This window comes from Daldinia childiae (assembly GCF_008694065.1).
Source record: "Daldinia childiae strain JS-1345 chromosome Unknown Scaffold9, whole genome shotgun sequence".
NCBI lineage: Eukaryota > Fungi > Ascomycota > Sordariomycetes > Xylariales > Hypoxylaceae > Daldinia > Daldinia childiae.
The window spans coordinates 1,195,845-1,215,467 of record NW_022984650.1 but is presented as its reverse complement, the minus strand read 5'-3'; the positions used below and the strand labels follow the sequence as shown (position 1 = coordinate 1,215,467).

Genomic DNA, 19,623 nt, shown 5'->3' with positions numbered 1-19,623 from the left:
CCCTGAGCCGTTGCTGCTTTACTATGAGTCGTGATGAGCTTGACGCGGGCTTGCGACACAGCCAATTGGTCTCCTTGATTTGCCCTAGCTTGGCCGCAGGGTTGTTGACGGTTAATAATCAGCAAAAGCCCTGTCTTTACTTCCGGCTTCAGGGAATTCAACTAAACTACCTATTATTCAGTCACTACCTCTTTGCTAAGCGCGAAGGGATGTGTTGTAATACTACAGCACTGACAAAATTAATACCGTACTCTATAAGCTCTAGCGGTAGCTTCGTCCGAAATGTTCGATCGGACCGGTTGCCAAGCACTTGGTTTCCGTGTCCGACTTGATGTTCCTTAGAGCAAAACCCCGGCGAAATAGGATGCGGATTTTTACAATCTCGGAATCTAGTGCTACGCACGGGCCACATTTACCTAGATCCTGAGCTGAGACCAAAATTTTACATTTTACTGAGATAAAATAATAGTTTTTCTTTTTCTTGAGAAATCTGTCAGAATCCTCAGGGGCTTGCTGCTTCCGCAGATCACTTTCCAGTGGTAGTTGACCATGTATTGAGAACGTATAAAGCTGCTTTATTGGATGTAGTCGAGTCTGATATTGGGGAAAATCTCACTCCTTCGGCAATTTACCTGGTTGTCTAGCTCGCGCGATCCACTCATAAAAACATCAGCTGTAAAAACGCACAGAAATCATCAGGACATTCGATCAACATGCCTCATGAATAGCAATAAGAGTACCGCACTTAAAAACTAAGAATAGCATGGTTCAGCTTTAAGCAAGATGCTAGAACTTCCGATTGAGCCCTCGGGCATCTTTTGGCAAGACAATTTCATCACACCAGAGCATGAGCGGGAACTCATCAACATGTTTCGCAACAAACTAGAATGGCCAGACCGCACCGGCAGAATATCACTTCACTTTGGTTACACGTTTGACTACAAGACCTTTGGTGTGGACCCCGATATTCCTTTCAAGCCATTTCCAGAATGGCTTCAGCCACTCATCCCTACCAGAGAGGGACGACCTCCGGAGCAAGTATGCTTACAATATTACCCGCCCGGATCTGGGATTCCGCCCCATGTAGATACGCACTCTGCATATGATCAGCTTTACGCTTTATCTCTCGGCTCACCCGTCATAATGCAGTTCCAGAAGGGTGAGCAGCGAGTCGACGTCGACTTGACGCCGCGCAGTATGATGCAGATGTCAGGAGATTCTAGACTGCACTGGACGCATGGAATCAGAAAGCGAAAGACGGATAAGTTACTGGACGGCACAGTGAGGAAACGCGATGACCGGTGGAGTATCACGTATCGATGGTTGAGAGAGGGCGGAGAGTGTGACTGCGGAAACGAGCAGCTGTGCTGTACGGCTCAGAAAAGACTTGGCGTCGAAAAGGGATATCGCTGGAAACAACAGCAGGTGGAAGCGAACGATTCCGGCACGTTTCAGAAACCGGAGGTATAGTAAAGTAGCGGGGACGAGATGTTCAGCTTAATGTAGGTTTAAGGTTGAAGTTACATCAGAACTCAGGTTTTGGGTGCGCCATCCATTGAGAATTCCGCTGCTTAAAATACGTGCTCTGGGCTACTACAATACCAGCTTGCCGAGTGTGAAAAGCTCAAGTTTTTGATATGATCAAGTGACTGCAACGTCATCTGCATCTCTTGCGCAATTGTCGACGAATGTATGATCATGGCCGAATAGCGCATCACTGATTGCCTTCTGTGAAATTCGTTAGTTCGGAAGTTCTATTTTTAGGGGAAAAGAACTTATCTTCATAGACCTCGAGCAATACATATTTCCAATGAGCTTCCAACACTAGTCTGAGTATGAATCCCCCTGTACTTCCCGAGAGAACGTAGATGTGGTCCCTAATCTGAGTTCTATACAAACCCATCCCCATGATCTCATCGGCAGTGATAAAGAACCGATGCTTCATTGAACGCCATATTTGATCGACATATCATAGAGATAGCTACTCTTGGCTGGCTGGCTCGCTATTACATGCCTTACACCATTCGATGATTCTTAGTTTGAAAACGAATAACGGCTTGTCGCGGCTGTTTTTGCTCTAAAACGCCACTACATTAGAGCGCCGCAAGAGCACTGAGAACGCCCACGCAGGTCTAAGCGATTGGCTACCTAGCTTGCGGTATACCATGTTATGTGACCCCCGCGTCTGATAGAGCACCTACTGTATCTAGTTACAATGTGTATTTGGTGTTCAAGGCTGCTGTGCGACCACCTATATTCCAAACTTCCCCTATTCGTCCCCCAAACCAAGAACCAAGAGCTACTCTGTAAGATCTCCAATACGGGCTAAGATCCTCCGTCTTAATGAAACTACAGGCTACATATTATGCATGAAGTAACCATATCTGACCATATTAAGATATCTTGTGGCGGTCTTATTCGATAAAGATGTAGGAGGTAGGTCTGAGTACCTAAGGCGAGTAAAAGCTAAAGATGATCTTCAGACTGTATGAATGTAATAACGGATCGCGGAGAGTGTATGAGACGAGTTGAATCATTGAACTGCTCGACAATCCAACAATGGGCCTGCTTTCCGTCGCATACTTCGTGTGCCCGCTGATATACAGTTCTGCAAGCCGCCCGATGATACGCTCCTAACGGGCAACGCGAGCTATCTCTTAAGGCAAAGCTGAATATCGGACGTTACGCAGCCCATTACCCCGCCGGCATTCGAGGTTCGTATTGTAGGGGGGAGTATTCACATGGTGTCGCTTCGAGCTGCCAGATCGCCTAACCTAAACTGCAACCACATGAGTTCTGGGGTTATAAGAGCCTATAACACTCTCGTATGTCGCTGACCGAAGTAACGTTTAAAAAGCCAAAAGACCTCACATTAAGGGAAGCGCGTCGTTTTAATAGAATAGAATGTTGTGCTTCTTCGCTTTTTCAGCTGAATCAAAGGCTCCCAGCCCACCAACAAGGAATCCGATAGATTGATTGCCTTATGCTTCCTAGCTACTTGACTCCCGCTGCCCCTCACCATATGTTCTCCTAGATCAAGGGTTGCCTGGTGCTAGGCAGAATGTATTTCAGTCTTACCAACGACCTCGAAAGCTTTGATAAGCGATGACAATTCAGCAGCGACGTGCTCATAGGAGGTGCATGATCGTACGTCCCATTCATGTGAAAAGGAGGCTTTTGCTAGCTTATTCCCGTGGTCTTTCCAGCAGTGGCCTATGGCTCGGTATCCTCTTTCATCGTATGTATATATGCTCCTCCTATTATGCCTTGTCCGCGACCCACTCCTGGTAGTTTACTTAAGGGCAAGCGGAAAGTGATTGGGTGACGCTCTTGGTCTCCTAACAAGGCTTCCTTTTTTTAAAGGCAAAATAGAGAGTGTCCGAGATCCTTCGAGTCCCAAGCCTTAATTGTCCATAAAAAGCTCACCTAATCCACGCTCGCATTTTCTTTCAATATCAAGCTCCGTATCGAACCTTAATACCTCAACGTCACCAGAGGTGAATCAGATATGGCGGACCATCGATTCGATGGTCTCGGGAATCACGACCGGCCAACGTCCAGTAAGCCTCACAAGAGCGCTCACCCCCGCCGTCCATGTCAGCGAGTTCCTCAAACGTCTAGTAACGTCAATAGGACCTTAGATAATTATCTTAGGGACCATCAAGGCTATGACATTGATCCTAGTCGTCAGCACGGGTCTTCTAGCAATAACAGACCCTCTAATGCCCAGGCTAGCGTCAAAACAGCTGGTCAGTTAACTGCAACTAGCATCGATTTTTTAACTCGAGCCGAAAATAGGAGCCTTACTCCATATCCTCCGGCCGATATCCATACAGTCTCCTCTCAGACAGTTCCTACTTTCACCCACGAAGAAGGCGATACCGACGCTGTGGCGTACAGAACAACTTTTAATCTCTGCGATTCGCATCCACTAGCAGGATCATACCATCACCATTCGAATCTAGGTGTATCGTTCCCATACCCAACAAGCAACACGAGCGACACCACTTACATCAGCGATGCCTGGCGTAGATCGTATCAAACGGACTCCTCCTTAACAAACACTTATATGGACTCAACCACCATTTCCAGCAACACGAATCCGTATAGCCAGTCTGATGCCCACGGCGGCAATCCAACCCTATACAGGTATGGGGTACCGTTGACATATTCGCCGCCAGCATCAGACGTAGCGGACAACCACGGCGATACGACGTGGGCGGATAACGTATCCAGTCAGTTACAAGGCTCGTACACTCACTACCAAGGAACCCAGCCGGGGTTCAACGACTCTGGGGATCCTCCCTATGCGCGAAGGTGGTCTATCGAAAACAACCAAGGTTCTATCGTTTTGTAAGTTTGACGAAATATTGGTGATGATATTAACTGACTCTTAAAAGGGACTCTGCCAGTCAGGCCACGCAAGAAGATGATGCAACAAGCCAGTGTAAGGACGGGACAAGCTGCAAAGAGAATGAATTTCAGGCAAATGTCATTACAAGTTATATAAACAGCGAAGAGCCATGGACTTGTTGGTATAACATGTCGAATAAGGCAGTCCAGGGAACAGATACCCCTTTATTAGAGGAAAATGGGCCCAACGTAAGGAAGCACGAGCTTCCACGCAATAGATGAAATGTCCTATCCGTGAGAGCCAGGGAAACGAGTAAGATAACTCAAGCTTAGAGTTCTCATTGTGGGTAAGGTGCCATGTTTATGTTACAGGACTGAACAGTACTATGTAGCTGGACTAGGGAGCCAAAAATTGCTGTGCTAGACACAGTTTGTCTAAATAGAAAGAATGTGTTTCTGTATGAATTTAGTAATAGAAATTTGCAACATAAAAAATTTTCATAGGGAACCCATAGACGCCACCTCTAATATAAACTAAAGGTATAAAAGAGACTATCGCCACCACTAGCACTGCTGTGTTAGCAATGCTCTCTCAAGGCAGCCATAATACGCTTATCTCCGAACCAATAGCTAAAATGTGCCCAATAATTCCATCACAATGGCTTGGAACGCCGTGAATGGTATATAGTTACCGAAAATAAGTACCTAATCTAATTAATAAACTCGGTGGTCTAGACGACACGGGCATGTATTATCTTGTATTCAACCAAATCCAGGTGAAATACTTCGCGATCAAATCCTCCCTCCCTACACGCGGAAATGACTAGCGACACACACCATAGTTGTTCCCGAGCAAACATCGCACGGGAATTTACCCAATACGTTTAACTTCGAAAAGGGCTGGCATATCCGAGAAGGCAAACACCATTCTTCTGAGATGTGGTAAGAAAATTGAGGACCTGACGCAAGCCACAATGTCTAACATCACCAGGTTACCTTATTTTATGCGCACAGCCACGGTGATGGCGGAGTACTCGATACACAGGTAGCCAATCGAAGCGAGATGATCAATAAGCTCAGCTTCAGATTCTCAATGGAATCCCTTCGTATTCGAAAATGAGTTGACGGCCAACACCGGTTACGTCCCAAATGATATTCCCTCCAAAGGAATTCTGAAATTCTCATTAATTATAAGATTGCGTACTTAAGCACCTATGTTGCAGGCCATGTAAGGCAATAGGACTTTAGGGGGGTCCCCTTTAATTAACGACATAATTACTAGATACCGAATACGAAAATGCGCGAAAAATAGACAAGTGACATTAAATTGACCAAAGGACATATTCCTCGGGACTGAGTATACATTACGAAAGTATAGAATTAAAACACTGTGACAAGATTTAAGTTGATCATGATTTGCATTATATTGTAGACACCAGAAAACTATAGAACTTGAAGATTAGAAAGCCAACGAAGTCAAATTAAGCTCATGCCAGAGTGGATTCAATATTTCCCCGCGGCTCGCATTCTAATAGGTAGAAGGAGATCCTAGACAGGTAATCCTAGCAGTTATCGGAATACAAATGCAATATATACCTACGAAGTAACCCTTGGCGACCCCTTTCTGGTTCCGTGGTAAGACGGCTTCTGTCTGAGGCGGAAAGCCACGGAAAGCATGTGTTCGGTATTTTCTTGTCTACCCAGCTTCCCTACTATAAAGTCTATAAATACTAGCATTGCTAATTCGAATGTCGTGTACCTATCGCTACGTTTTTATTGGGACATTATTAAGAATATATCACTTTCTCCATACCTAGGTACCTAGTTATCTAGCTGAGCGGTAGAGCATTGAATATATCAACTATCAACATATTTATTACCATAAATTCGAACTCGCTTGCAAGATCCCAGAAAACAAGAGGCTCGGACAAGAAACGAGGTGGGGGAATATGATACCGATTTATAGACTTCGTGTATAAGTCATTTAGGGCCGGAAGCTGAAGGCATCCGCAATCAATATAGCATATGCCGATACCCATGATGGTAACACTGGGGGCCACGAAAACTAGCTCAGAAATTGTTGGATTCTAATATTATAAGTTATAGTGATAATATTTTCAAACCCTCGTTAGAAGGCTAGGCTCTTAGCGCCACTTAGAAGCACGGAGTTATCTCCTTTACATCACAGGGCTTACGGTTTGAATACGATACAAAGCCGTTAATAGAACCGACGAACATTTTGGAAGACTGTGATGGTATGAGTAGGTATGTACATTGCAGTTATAGGTCATATTGGGGGCCAGTTGATCCTTGCTATGCAGTTTTACACGAAGAGAAATATTTCTAGTAATCTCATATCCTCGTCAACCAGATAGTATAGGATTGACTGATAAGTACCTAGGCATGCTCTCTCGTGTTGATATTATATGCTACCTAAAGGCCAAACCTCCCAACGTCCTCAAGTCATGGCATTAGGTTCTGGGCCATATATGTATCGTACTACTAATGTAATATACCAATGGCCACGTACGGCCTGTAAAAGCGAGAATTGAATCTGAAACGCGTCCCAAAGCATAAGATGCATTGTTTCTTCCATAAAACTTACCTAGGTACATTTTAACTAGCTACCTAAGGACTAGTAGAAATAAGTACTTGTAGAATGACACTTTCATAAGACTAACATACACCTTAATATTAACCCTAACTTTAGTCTTCAGCGCTTGGTTTTAAGTATATATCGATCTTGTGCTATAATAGAATGCCTAGAAGGGAAGAGTTATTTGAAAAATGGTAACTATAAAGAATAAGATGGACTAAGCGCCTACGTACGTCGAATACCTCTCATTTATTTGGATTATGATGCTAAAGTTTCCTTCAAACCATTGTCAAAACGCTAATATTTCAACGTGACCTTGTCTTTTATGAATGAATTAACCTAGATTTATACCGTAGGTAGGCTCTAATGTTAGTTATCAAATCAGACTCTTTACAGTTTTGTTCTATACCTGCGCTGAAGCTTAAATAGTGGACACAAATAGCGCCCCACTATTGAGCTACTACCCACTCATTTAACCTTAAAGGTATTCCATATCCAATTATCTATTCGACCTTAAACATTCTTATTCTCATTCTCATTTCCATTCCCATCTACCAAGCTTCTTCTACTTCTTATCACGTATAATCCATCTTCAACAAATCAACACAACCTAACCACTACGCGCATTCATTCTGAATAAAGCCAGTGGCCGCCATGGGATCGAAGCGCACTGCTGAAAATGACAGCGAAGAGCTGCCTAGAAAACTTCGCCGTCAACGATTTTCTAACTCTGTACGATCAACAGTTCTTCCTAGTTCAACTTATGGCCAGCGATCAGCGTTTGGTGACTCCGAGTGCATGACAACTGTACCGCCTGAGGATAGCGACCTAGACTGCGAAGACGATGCTGAGGCGTTAGCGTACCTTAAGTCTGTGCGGTAAGATTATCTCTACTACTTCCATCCATCTCCAGACTCTCAAAGCTAAACCGGAATCTTGGCTTTCTTTAGGCAATTAATACTGATATGGTGAGTATAGAGTGCAAGCATCCACAATCCCACATGTGATGGTCGCCAGTAAGGCTGGTCCGCAACCACCCAAGGCTCTACAGCAGTCCACAGACGATCTAGAACACCAACAAGACGAGAACGAGGAACCCGTCGACCGCAGCATATATAAAGATGGCCGAGGTGATTTTAGAGGATTTTATCATGATGGAGCCTATACCGCGTACCCACCGGGTTATTTTGACGAAGATGAGGACGAGGACGAGGACGAAAATGAAAATGAAGACGAGGATTATGACGAGGATTACGATGGTGAGGAAGGGGGAGAGCCAGAGGACCCAGAGCTAGGATATAACGATGCGAGCGATTATGAATCAAGCGAAGGCGGCCCGCATAATAGCAATTCTGACGAGATCTACGATGCGTACTTTCTATCTCTCACAAACCAGTTTCTAGCTCTGCGCGAGGTTTTACAGGCAGACCCACCGAATCATTTGTTATATTCTCTCCCTAGGTCAAACCCAACTGAAGTAGGCGAATTCGGTCCTAGATCTGATACATTTGCGAAGTGGTCTGGCCGGCTCCGGGGTACGGATCCATTGCCTGCCCAGATCGCTGGGATGCATAAAGACGGCGTTATCCGCTTGCTGCGCATTATCCTCGGTGGCAAGTTCTTACGTAAGAACCACGAGCTCCGGGAACGTACAAGCAGGTGGATATGGGCGCTGCTCGCGCGTCTTCCCGAGAGAGGTGAACTCGACTACCAAGAGATTGGCTGGATACGCGAGCTGGGTAAGAGAGCAGTCCTGCTCATGGTTAGCTTGGCTGAGATGGAAGTCCTGAAGGAACACTACGATGTCGGTGATAGTAACGCCGAAAGCCAAGGCGAAGTTGAGGTCGACGAAGGCATCGATGAGACGAGCCAAGGTGAATGCTGTGACTTCGAGGATATCGACACCGATGTCAATGATCCAGAGCCTCACTACCGTGGCCCCGGTCAGCCCCTGGGCGGTAGGGTGCCCAAACTTGCACCTTACAACGGCACAATCAAAATTGAACCTGATACGGATACTAATTCTCTGAATGCAAAAGAACCTGTCGGAATAGAGGTACCATCTGAAGAAATAAAAATGGAGCTATCAGACGTCGAGATGGAGATAGATTCACAAGAGGAGGAGGACGGGGAAGTATCCGACGCACCCCAGCAGCAAACAGAACCTACGGCTGACATAGAGAGGGCCAAGGCCCGATTGCTCGAACAGCTTAACAGCACTGCGGCCAAGAACGGTGATTCACAACCGGAAGAGTTACCTGCTACAGCGCTAGAAGAGGAGGCGTTTCTCGCCCTCGCGGCAGAGGAAGAGGAAGCGAAGACAGAGCACTTTCGCAGAGCCAAGGCAAACGAACGCGCTACCCTAAACATGATCCTTACTGTAGCTGGTGAGTTCTACGGACAGCGCGACCTTTTGGAGTTCCGGGATCCGTTTGGAGGGATTCAGGTTGAGTAGGTGAAAGCATGCGTAGTGTCTTGCACGTAAATAGATGATCAGACTGCTCTATTCGCTCAAATGTTTTGTAGTTGAAGGTATAGTTACTTACCTACCTAGATAATAAATACAAGCTTAGTAATTTTTAAGACACTATGCATACTAGTTGCGAGTGAGTATAGACTCTATCAATGTTGTGACAATTTTTCATGCGATGCTACAAACTACCTTGTCCTCTCCTATGGAGATAAGCTGATGCACCTTCGGCTATCACGCACTGGTTTCCCGTGTGTACTCCTCCCCTTTCCTCTAGGTATCGTCCTTAATATGATACATAATTGTATGCAATGTGACGCAGCATAACACAACTCGCGTACAACGCGAGAAAATTCCTCAATGCCAGGTAGCCCATTAACCCATGCCAGTCTTTGCTAAAAACGCCGGCCCGCCAATGACAATCCGAAATAATACAACAGCTTCAACTTAGCCGTCTTCATCTTCGCAATTCCTGTTTTCCTTCTTGTGTCTTACTCTTCTTCTGGGTATCTTGTCGTTATCCAATACACGGTAAAGACTATTTGTATCATTCACGCTTAAACATCGCTCATCTCGACCTCCCAACCTCGTGGATCATCTTTGTATCCTAGGTCGGATGTCCTGACCAAGAAATCTGCCTCTTCAAAATCGGTGCCGTCGGCACTTCCTACTACCTTAACGTCGTCTTGACCTAGGGTGTGTGCTGATAGCTTGTTTCCCCGAAACTTGGTCTTCCGCGGCGTTGCCATGACGCGGCCATTACTCACATCCCAGCCGATGGGCGCCACGCTCCGTGGGCTGATCTCGCCATCAAATCTGGCGCCCCAATAACATGGGTTGAAATCGACTTTGAGACGACCTGGGGTCTGGGGCGCCTCGTCTTCGTCCTCGGTATAAGAGCGCTTGCGAGTCCGTGTAGGAGAGATGCTTGAACCGGTACTCTCGACGGAGTCCTGACTACTCGTCAGGCCGGGAACATCCTCGTCCATCATCTCCTCGAGAGGCACACCGTTGAGGCTAAGCAACGGCTGGTAGGCTGCGGCAGCGGAGAATGATTGGGTGTTTTCTGGTTGTGTTCCTAAACCGCCGACCTTATTGATCCCGCAGAAGGGAAGGAGCTCACGCGGCGTCGAAATGGCATTAGCGCGTGATCGTCCCTCGCCCATCGTCGCCGTAGAGATGTTGTTGCTCTCGTCCCAGAGTGCAAAAGCACTATAGCTTCCTGTCTTGTAGCCTTCGGGGACAGACTTGCGCACTCGCATGCCAACCGAAAGGAGGTTCGCTTGCACCGACGCAGGAAGAGAGGGGCTGGCAGGATCAGAGGTATTGTGCGCCCGCGCGTTGGTATGACTAGCGGAGGTAGTATCGGGATGTTGCGAGACGAAGAACGAGGTAATCTGTCGTTGGGCGGGATCGCTTGCTGCGCCTGCAAATTGACGCTTTGTTCGCGGGGCCGACATGGCTGTGACGAATAGGTGGATAGGTATTACGTGTTGTATGCGAACGAGGCCCACTTGAACCAAATATAGGACGCCTTAGATCTGATAATAAGGAGTTCCGGGGATCTGGTTCTCGCAGTCCAAATTATAGTGATGACGCAATGTGAGCTTTCCAAGCCCCTAATAGCTGTACCCAAGAAAGGGTGAGGGGGGATTGAATATTGAGAGGTTAAGATTCCAAATCTAGAGTTACCTACGTATTGGCAGTGAAATTAAGGAAGCATGTTTTGTCTGATACCGATGATTTCGTCTTGGGTATTATGAAGATTGCGATATAGAGATGGAAGAAAGGGAAATTATAAAAGAGGCTGGATAATCTGGGGTTGATCGGACGATAGCTAAAGTTGAAAGTGGGGGAGGCTGCACGATGCGCGTAATTGGCACTTTCCGAAGCGTGTTTTGACGCGTTTACATTAATGGAAACCTTGGCATTTAGCTTATATTTAAGTACCTAGGTACCTACACGCACTAGGTAGAATTTAGCTTTTCGTAAACAGTTAGTTCCACTAAGCTTCCTAATTTGAGGCGTCAATATTCAGTTCTATGATAGAACTTCTACGATAGAACTTCTATGATGTTAATATTGAACATCTCCGTTGGTTATTAAATAGTTAGGCAAATATCAACATTCAGTCTTTTATGACCTGATTTGAATCTTTATATCAATTCCTTCTACTAAGAAGTCTCAAATCTAGACAAACTAACAAATAGCATAAGTGTAATGCGTACCATGATACACCAATATGTTTGACGACGTAGCCTATTCGATCATAATTCATCGAATAGATAAGGAGTCTCTTAGTTACGTACTCTACACGCCCAACGATCTCTAACTAAAATACTACAAATTAGATAGTTACTCTTGTGAATACTAAGTATTCCCGTAGGACAAAACATGGTACGATAAGAGCGGAAGATATGACTTCACTTCAAACGCGATCAATTCGTGTAGCTAGGTCCTACATGGTAAAGTTTCAGTTATGGAAAGTCGAGAGAAGCAATGGACATCGGTCGTCACGGTGGGCAAAAAGTCAAAAACGTTAGTGGAACCATGTGAATTCGCCTAATGCAGTGAAAACAACAATCACTACGGCTGGGTATGTAGCGATCCTCAATCAACGTTCCACGTCCTCACATCTAGAGACCTACGCTGGCAGAAATAGGCCTCGGAAGATGCTCATGTGGAAAGCCATTTCCAGCTATCCACCCGTGCAGAATAAACCATCCTGCTTATGTCTGAAGGTGACGACTTCGTAATACACAAGGCGAGAAAAATGAGGAAAAAATCATTCGTAGCGAAACGGATGATGCAAGATATCAGGACCCCAAACGCCCCTTTTGTATTAAGGTTCTTGGTATCCGTCGTCTATCTGCAAAGACGTAGAGGTTCGTAGAAGTCGAGTATGTCCGGAAGACAATATGCCAAGTTTTTTTCATGCGCCCATTCCGTCGAGTACCTTGCAGATATCCGAACTATACCCATGAAGTCGTAACCCATGCCCAAGAACGAAGAAAACACGAGACGAAACCCTCTACTTTCTTCGGAAAGAGCAGCCCTCAGTCAATCGAGCCTTACCACCAGTAGGTTGACAAAGGACAGTAGTGCAGCCTTGGCAGATAACGACGGTCTGGGCGTGGGAGAACACGGTGGTGATTGTGAAGCAGCCGGGGCACTTGACGTCCATGAAGAAGGATCGGGGGCTAGGCACCAAGGTCTACTCAATGACATTAGTAGTGTCTAATATTGAAATTCATATTGGTGCCGTACCTTTAACTTGTGCTTCTTGGCCTCAGCAGCCGGGCTAGGGTTGAGAAGATCAACGGCGAGAACCTTGAAAAAAAATTTGTTAGTAGGGTCCCATTTGTGAGTGCAAATCCAAACATCCGCCCGCACATCAAAGTTGTATTTAGACCGCCTCGAGCATCTGATCAATAGCAACACTCATTCTAAGCATTGTGTTTAGATGTAAGGCAACGCCTTTGTTGATGTTGATGTTGACATTATCGTGGAAGCGTCGATGATTGATAAATCGAAAATCGCGGAGATCGGTTGACAACATGATGGCGAGCGTAAACAAAAACAAGATTCATTTAAACTTACCATCTTGTCTGACTGTTACAAGAAGTATCTTGATTGTTGGATTGGCAAGCAATATATTGGCTGGCGAAATCTGAAGATGGAGTTGATGGCAGATTTTGGCTGTGCTTGCGAACAACGATGGTTGAGGTAGTTAAGAGATTGAGGGGAAGGTCGTGTGTGTCCTGGAATAAAAATTCGCTTGGTAAATTTTGGAGAGCTGGATTTTGATTCGGCGGATTGGCTCTGGTGGGCAAGAGGCGAAACTAACTAAGACCCTTATAGTTTAGCTAAATCAGGCTTAGTGTTGAGGAGGGCTAGGGCTTTTTAAAGACCCACCTTTATTGCTGGAGCTGGAAACACTGATCCGAAACCCGAGACTACCGAGTGAGACATCTGACAGAGCTTCCGGCCAGCTGCCAGCTAAGGTTAGATTATTTCATCATCTTGGAATCTAGCAAGGTCTCCACTTAGAGGGGTTGTTGCTTAGGTAAATTAGCTACGCTGCTACGTAACGCAACATCAGGCATCCTTTAAATTTTAGCTTTATATTAAGATAAACCGAAGATATCCTCATTGTACTTTACTGCATGTAATTATAGGTCTTCTGTAGCTTTACATCACCCTACCCTCGCATTATCCACGATTATATTAAATTCAATCAAGATGGCCGCTCCAACAGAACAGCGAATAGCTGTTCCTATTGACGACCCAAATGCGGATACTGAATGGTACGTCCTATTCAGAACAATCCCTCCCATAACCTAAGTTCTTATCTCATAAACTACGATAGGAACGATATACTCCGTAAACACGGCGTCATACCCGAAAAGCCCCCCTCTCCTACACCTATGATAGAAGAAGCTATACATGAGGCCCGCCGAATAGCGCATGAGAACAGGCTGGAGGGGAAAGAGCTCGATGAGCTTGACGCGCTAGAAGACGAAGAAGACGATGCTTTTCTAGAACAGTACCGACAGAAGCGAATTCAAGAGTTAAATAGTTTGACTAAGAAGTCAATACACGGCACAGTCTATCCGCTGTCAAAACCGGAGTATTCGCGTGAGGTAACAGAAGCCTCACACAAGGGGCTCGTTTTTGTCAATCTCACATCCTCACTTGGTACCAACATCGAATCGAGGGTTTTATCAGAGCTTTGGGCGCAGGCAGCAAAAGAATATGGTGATGTTAAGTTCTGCGAAATACGAGCGGACAAGGCAATCGAAAATTATCCAGATCGCAATTGCCCAACCATTCTTGTGTATAAGAATGGTGATATTGCGAAACAAATAGTCACTCTTGTCACTATGGGTGGTGTGCGAATAAGCATGTTAGATATCGACAACTTGCTAGTCGAGGTGGGCGCGGTGGATGAGAAAGACATGAGAGTAGTAAAAAGGAAGAGAGATGCAGAGGATGCGAAGGAAGAGCAACTAATGGGGAAAGGGATCAAGAGTGGCAATCTCAAACATGCAGCCGCTAACGACGACGATGATGATGATTGGGATTGAGAGCATGCCTCATATATGCGGTCATATCGTTCTCGCATTACCATATCAACCGAGTTAATTCGTATCCGACTTCGAAGGTATATAATACACAACTTACGATGAAAATGAATTGCAGGAATAGTCCTATTGTTGACTCAGGAAATGGTAGCCAATCCGATATGACCCCCTTTTAAACCCTTGATAATGGAGGCTGGATGGACTAGTGGAGTACAGATTAGCGATTCTAACGATCTCATCCATCGAGCTATTTCTGGATAGACCCAGCCGAAACATGCATAACGGATGGATGTTAAGTTGGTTTCGACAGAAGGGGATTTTGAACAGAAAGCTGCCAGCGAATCGAATTTAATTGAACCAGAACCTTGGGACAGCGGGTTGCATGTACAGGGGTTTTAATGTCCGCTTAGTCCGCGATGCAGAGCCGCGCTTGCTTTTTGAGGAAAGTGGGTCTTAGGTCTTCACACACTTGACGTGACGTGACGCGCCTACTCTACGTACTTGACCATCGAAGGGTCTTGCTAATATTTACTTCAACTAAAAGTTTAACTAAAAGTTCAACTTTTATTTGAATCAAATTCACCTATTTCTGAAGGGCCAAATTTCATGGTCACCTTGCAATTTAGTTTATTCATTTTTATTATACAGTATTGATCACCTTGTCGCAATTATGGACGATGAAGAGCCCACCCTGCCTAAGCTCCCCGCAGTGTCTTGGGATTCTCACACCCAAACTTTCACTAACACGCGAAAACGCGCTCGCGACCAATCGCTTGCGCCACCAGTATATGCTAACTCAAGCGACCCAGCTGTTTTCTCCAGCGATGATGATCCTCATGTAGAGAATTATACCCAGGGAAGACATAGGAAGAAGCGCTATGTCGGCTCCTGGTTTCAACAGCACCTCGCCTCATCTGATTCGACGTTTCCCGAGGTTGTACGACCTTTGCCAAAAGCAAAAAGAACCTTTGAGCGACAATTCGACAGTGGAGTTTGGATGGGAAGTGACGTTTCTGTGGATGTGAATGCAGATGACGATGACGATGCAGATACGGAAATGGATTTGCCTGCTTCATCTAAACTACCGCAACTTAGACATGTTCGGCCCATCCCGGTTATTTCCCCTAGTGAAGCAATCGCTCGGCAAGTAATACAGGATGCTATAGATTCTGGGAGCACAGCTATAGACCTATCGTGAGTGATTCCTTTCGTCCGTAAGCCGGTGTAGAAATTCTAGGCCGCTGCATAATACGCGCAGGCACTAATTAGCTATAGCTCTTCCCAGATCGATAGTATCTCCAATGCAACTATATCACAACTTTCTATGCTCGATACTGTCCCTCCTATAGCTGAAGATTTCCCATTTCAGCCTAAGGAACCATCTATTTCCCTTTACTTATCTAACAACCCTCTTTCTCGTGCTCCTGGAGTTATCTTCAATCTGGAGAATTTGACTATTCTCACTCTGCGAAATACCAATATTACTGAGCTCCCTCCTAGTATTGGAAAACTTCGTAACCTTCAAACTCTAAATATATCTCTTACACGTCTTCGGTATTTACCAGGGGAATTGCTGGATCTGTTGAGGTTTCCTAGCAAACTTGAGATTTTAAACATACACCCGAACCCCTTTTACCAGCCAGACAAGTTCGAATTGGGTTTTGTTGCCGACGATATTTGGAACGAAGTAAAGCACGATCAAACCGTGTTCTTTCGGGACGAGCTAGTACGACCTGATGGCAGCAGGATACGGTTCTGGATTGACAAGCAATATGACCCTTCTATCCGACCTGAGGCGCTCGCTAGTGAAAGACTACATAGTTCAATGTGGGAGGTTGTTGCACTCGCACGGACGCCAGTACAATTTAGCGATAGCCGAGGGGTTGTGGTCTCTACGTATAAACTACCCAACTCAAAATCGACTACCGCAGATAGTCCAGTATATGGGAATGTGGGGCATCCAAACCAGGTCATTCAAACCGAGGATCTTTGTTTATCTCCAGAAACCCCGAGGCTCGGGCGAAATCTGACCGCTTCTATCTGCGATCAAAGCCGTGTGCCTTCGCTACTCGAATTCGCTCTCCAGGCTTGTTTACGATCTGGGCAGCTACGGGAATTACCGTCCTACCTTCCATCCAATACGCCTCCCCATTTCATGGAGTTGCTTCATCGGCTTGCCGATCGAAGCGAGCAGAACGCCAATTCTGGTGACTTACCTTGCTCGGTATGCGGACGGCGAGTTGCAGTGCCCTTGACCGAGTGGATTGAATGGTGGAAAATTTCTCGCCTTCATGTTGACGAGAAAGCAAACGAAATGTCCGTGGATTTTGTAGGTTTGAGAGATAATGAGAGAGCAATCCCCTTCTCGATGAGAGGTTGCTCTTGGAAGTGTTTGCCTGAAGCGATGAAGTCGGGACAACGATACCGAGGGACTATTAGGTGTGGTTTCGAACCGCGAAGATAGTCTACTACGTGTACAATTTGAACTCGGATCGAACCGAAAGAGTGGATTGCATCGTCAATATGAATTGATCGCCGAATTACTTCGCATACAATAGTTCGTCTTGCGTGGTCCCGTTAAGGGATATAGCTCGTATAACCCACACAAACAGCCAAGTTTCGAGTGGGCATTTATGATAGCTTTCTGTACTCAACACAATGTTAAAATACCCACTTTCTTCGAAGAAAGCCCTTGTCTGTCTCTAAACTTAGCCCCTCAAAATATTTGTGGCCTTATAGAAATCTTCGAAGATTATAATTGCCTTTTGTCAATTTGAATGTACGTTCACTATTGTATATAGTGTAAACGGCCTTGTATCTGATTAGTTAAAGGTGGTAGGTTCTATCGTTCCCTCAAGAGCATGTATTAAATCTTTCTCAAGTCCCAGTTCGTGAGATATTAATCTGAGATAAGCGCTCATAATGACGATCGAACGAGTCAATGGCTATACTTACGATCTGATTGCTCCCCTATCCGACAAACCCGGGTAAATGGATATGATTGGCCGTATTGCGGCATATCCGGGGTCAAGGACGGTAGTGAGCTAGGTTACAATAAAGACTACATCAGCATATGTAGTGGTACCCCATAGGCACTATACGGCATGGGCCGTTAGAATGCGACCTTGCGATACCGGGAAACCTTCGCTGGGAGTTGCCATGCGCATAAGGCAACCTAAAAGACTCATGACTAAGAGTCGCGACCCTTAAATCAGGAGAAAACTCTCTCCTAATTTTATATGTAAGATGTGCAAAGTGTTGCCTATGTTATATTATACGAACCTAGGGCATTGCAACTTTCTTACTCGGCTATACTCGGAGCAAACAGGCCAGCTCCCTCCAAACCGTTAATACCATGTGTCTGAGTATATCTCAAAGTCGGTCTTACCGGATGTTAGACGAACGTGACCTAGCGAGCTATAAGATCCAGCGCGGAAGAAATCGGTTACCGCGACGTTTGCTCCGGTGACATCGCACGATAGTCAGTAAGTTCGTACGATGAGCTCTTTTCCAAAAGTCTTCAAATCGGACCTTATGACTGAAAAGAACCTGGCGCGGCGGGTCTAAACTACATAGAAGCTTCTTTCCTTGCTATCGACCCGACCCTCAGCGCGGCTCGCCGGTGGTTGGCTCGAGGGTTGTAGGCGTGACCGAACGACTACCCGAGTTTTCCGAATGTTTGGATGGGCCATCTGCCGGCCAGGATATTGTGCATATGGATGCAGATTTGTACAGTACCTAATTCACCTAAGCGCACACTGTTTATAGAAGGAATGATTCAAATTTCGAACTGCGCGTAAAAGTTTGGTCATGTCGCTTATGCAGTGATACGCCAAATTCACCGTTCCACCATCTGCCATCTGCCATCTGCCATCTAATTTGCTTACTTTTGTGCTCTCTCATTCTCGCCTCAGAAGTATTCTTCCTTTTATACAGTGTCTCACTCTACTTGTGATATCGCGTGTATAAGTCAAACTAGAAACTATTCGCGCAGGACACATACGGTTAGGTATTTATCTATGCCATTCTTTAATACTCTTTCCGAATCCCGATCATCGCCGACTAGGTATACCCTTCCGGGGCACTCTTGGCAGACTAACTCAACTCGTTGGCATCAAAAGCTTGTGCTGTCAGCCCTGTGCGTCTGACATTCTCGGCCTAAACCGTTAACGCCTAACCTGACTACGCGAGCTTCGAATGCTAACCTGATAAAGAAAGACTAATGCACCATAATAGGAAAGAAGACTTCAATGGTTCGTTCTAAAGGAATAATAATGGCCCCCAAATGCTAGTTTATCGACTTCACTTCATATGTCAGCACATCGCAGTATTGTCGCTTATCAAAATCCAACGAATTCCCATCCCCTGATCTATTATCTATCCCTGGATCACCACAATAGGAGTGGAAGCCGAATTTTAGTCCAGTTAGTAGGATGAATAATAGGATGCAAGAATAAGACATAACTACCTAGAATAAGGAAGAGGACGAGCGAAGTCACCAGCCCTCGCTAGCGAGGTTGGAAATGAAATGGCAATAAGAGGAAAATAAAAGAGCCTCAACCCGATAGTGCCGAACCGGTGATCGAGTTTTAGGCGCTATGCGGAACTCCGATAAATCCTTGCTTTCTTTCACTACCTATTTCGGTTTGAATTCTTTCCATCTTACATACTTTGTTCTACCCCCCATGTATGAATATGGTCAAGTCTTTGTATTATCTTGTCCACCTGACGACTTCATATATTGGAACCGCAAGGCTACCAACCCATGTGCCATGCGAGTATCCATCTCTCGGAAATCCTACGGCGCGGGCCAACGACTGTCTTTACCGTTAGCATAGATGCTAGGTAGGTGCCGCATGTAGTAACAATAGGTAAGACAAGAATGGGAAATGGGAATTCCGAGCGATCCGGCGGTCACTAATATCCATATCTGCGATCCGCTATCCCATTTTCATGAATCAGATGCCACTGCTTACACACATACACATACATGTACCTATCTCATATACATACATTATATACCTGGTATAAGTTTTCTATGTACCCACTCACCCGTGACTCTTTCTTCCGATGTCACTGGCGCCAGCCCGGGCAATAGTTTATTAATATATGCCAAGGCC

The 19,623-nt window shown here is 45.5% G+C and overlaps 5 protein-coding genes across 6 annotated transcripts; 3 read left to right on the top strand and 2 right to left on the bottom strand.

The window, feature by feature from the left end:
* Nucleotides 1–783: 783 nt before the first annotated feature.
* On the top strand, nt 784–1,470 carry GL218_07546 (Alkylated DNA repair protein alkB like protein 8; the record flags this gene model as incomplete). Its single annotated transcript, XM_033584308.1, has 1 exon — nt 784–1,470. One exon carries the CDS (start codon nt 784–786, stop codon nt 1,468–1,470), a length of 687 nt encoding a protein of 228 aa, XP_033432638.1.
* Nucleotides 1,471–7,603: 6,133 nt separating this feature from the next.
* Nucleotides 7,604–9,404, top strand: GL218_07545 (the record flags this gene model as incomplete). 2 transcript variants are annotated; one of them, XM_033584306.1, is made up of 2 exons in its annotated part: nt 7,604–7,827; nt 8,447–9,404. In XM_033584306.1, the coding sequence occupies 2 exons, from the start codon at nt 7,604–7,606 to the stop codon at nt 9,402–9,404; spliced, it is 1,182 nt and encodes a 393-aa protein (XP_033432637.1). The 2 variants fall into 2 exon arrangements, with proteins under 2 accessions (XP_033432637.1, XP_033432636.1); XM_033584307.1 differs by lacking the exon at nt 7,604–7,827 and having other exon boundaries at nt 8,517–9,404.
* Nucleotides 9,405–9,976: 572 nt separating this feature from the next.
* GL218_07544 (putative ribonucleotide reductase inhibitor protein) lies at nt 9,977–10,879 on the bottom strand (the record flags this gene model as incomplete). The annotated part of the gene is made up of 1 exon (XM_033584305.1): nt 9,977–10,879. The coding sequence occupies one exon, from the start codon at nt 10,877–10,879 to the stop codon at nt 9,977–9,979; it is 903 nt and encodes a 300-aa protein (XP_033432635.1).
* A 1,571-nt stretch (nt 10,880–12,450) lies between these two features.
* On the bottom strand, nt 12,451–13,022 carry GL218_07543 (40S ribosomal protein S27; the record flags this gene model as incomplete). Its single annotated transcript, XM_033584304.1, has 3 exons — nt 12,451–12,633; nt 12,687–12,749; nt 13,020–13,022. The coding sequence occupies 3 exons, from the start codon at nt 13,020–13,022 to the stop codon at nt 12,451–12,453; spliced, it is 249 nt and encodes an 82-aa protein (XP_033432634.1).
* A 639-nt stretch (nt 13,023–13,661) lies between these two features.
* GL218_07542 (Phosducin-like protein 2) lies at nt 13,662–14,506 on the top strand (the record flags this gene model as incomplete). Its single annotated transcript, XM_033584303.1, has 2 exons — nt 13,662–13,726; nt 13,789–14,506. 2 exons carry the CDS (start codon nt 13,662–13,664, stop codon nt 14,504–14,506), a joined length of 783 nt encoding a protein of 260 aa, XP_033432633.1.
* Nucleotides 14,507–19,623: the final 5,117 nt, after the last annotated feature.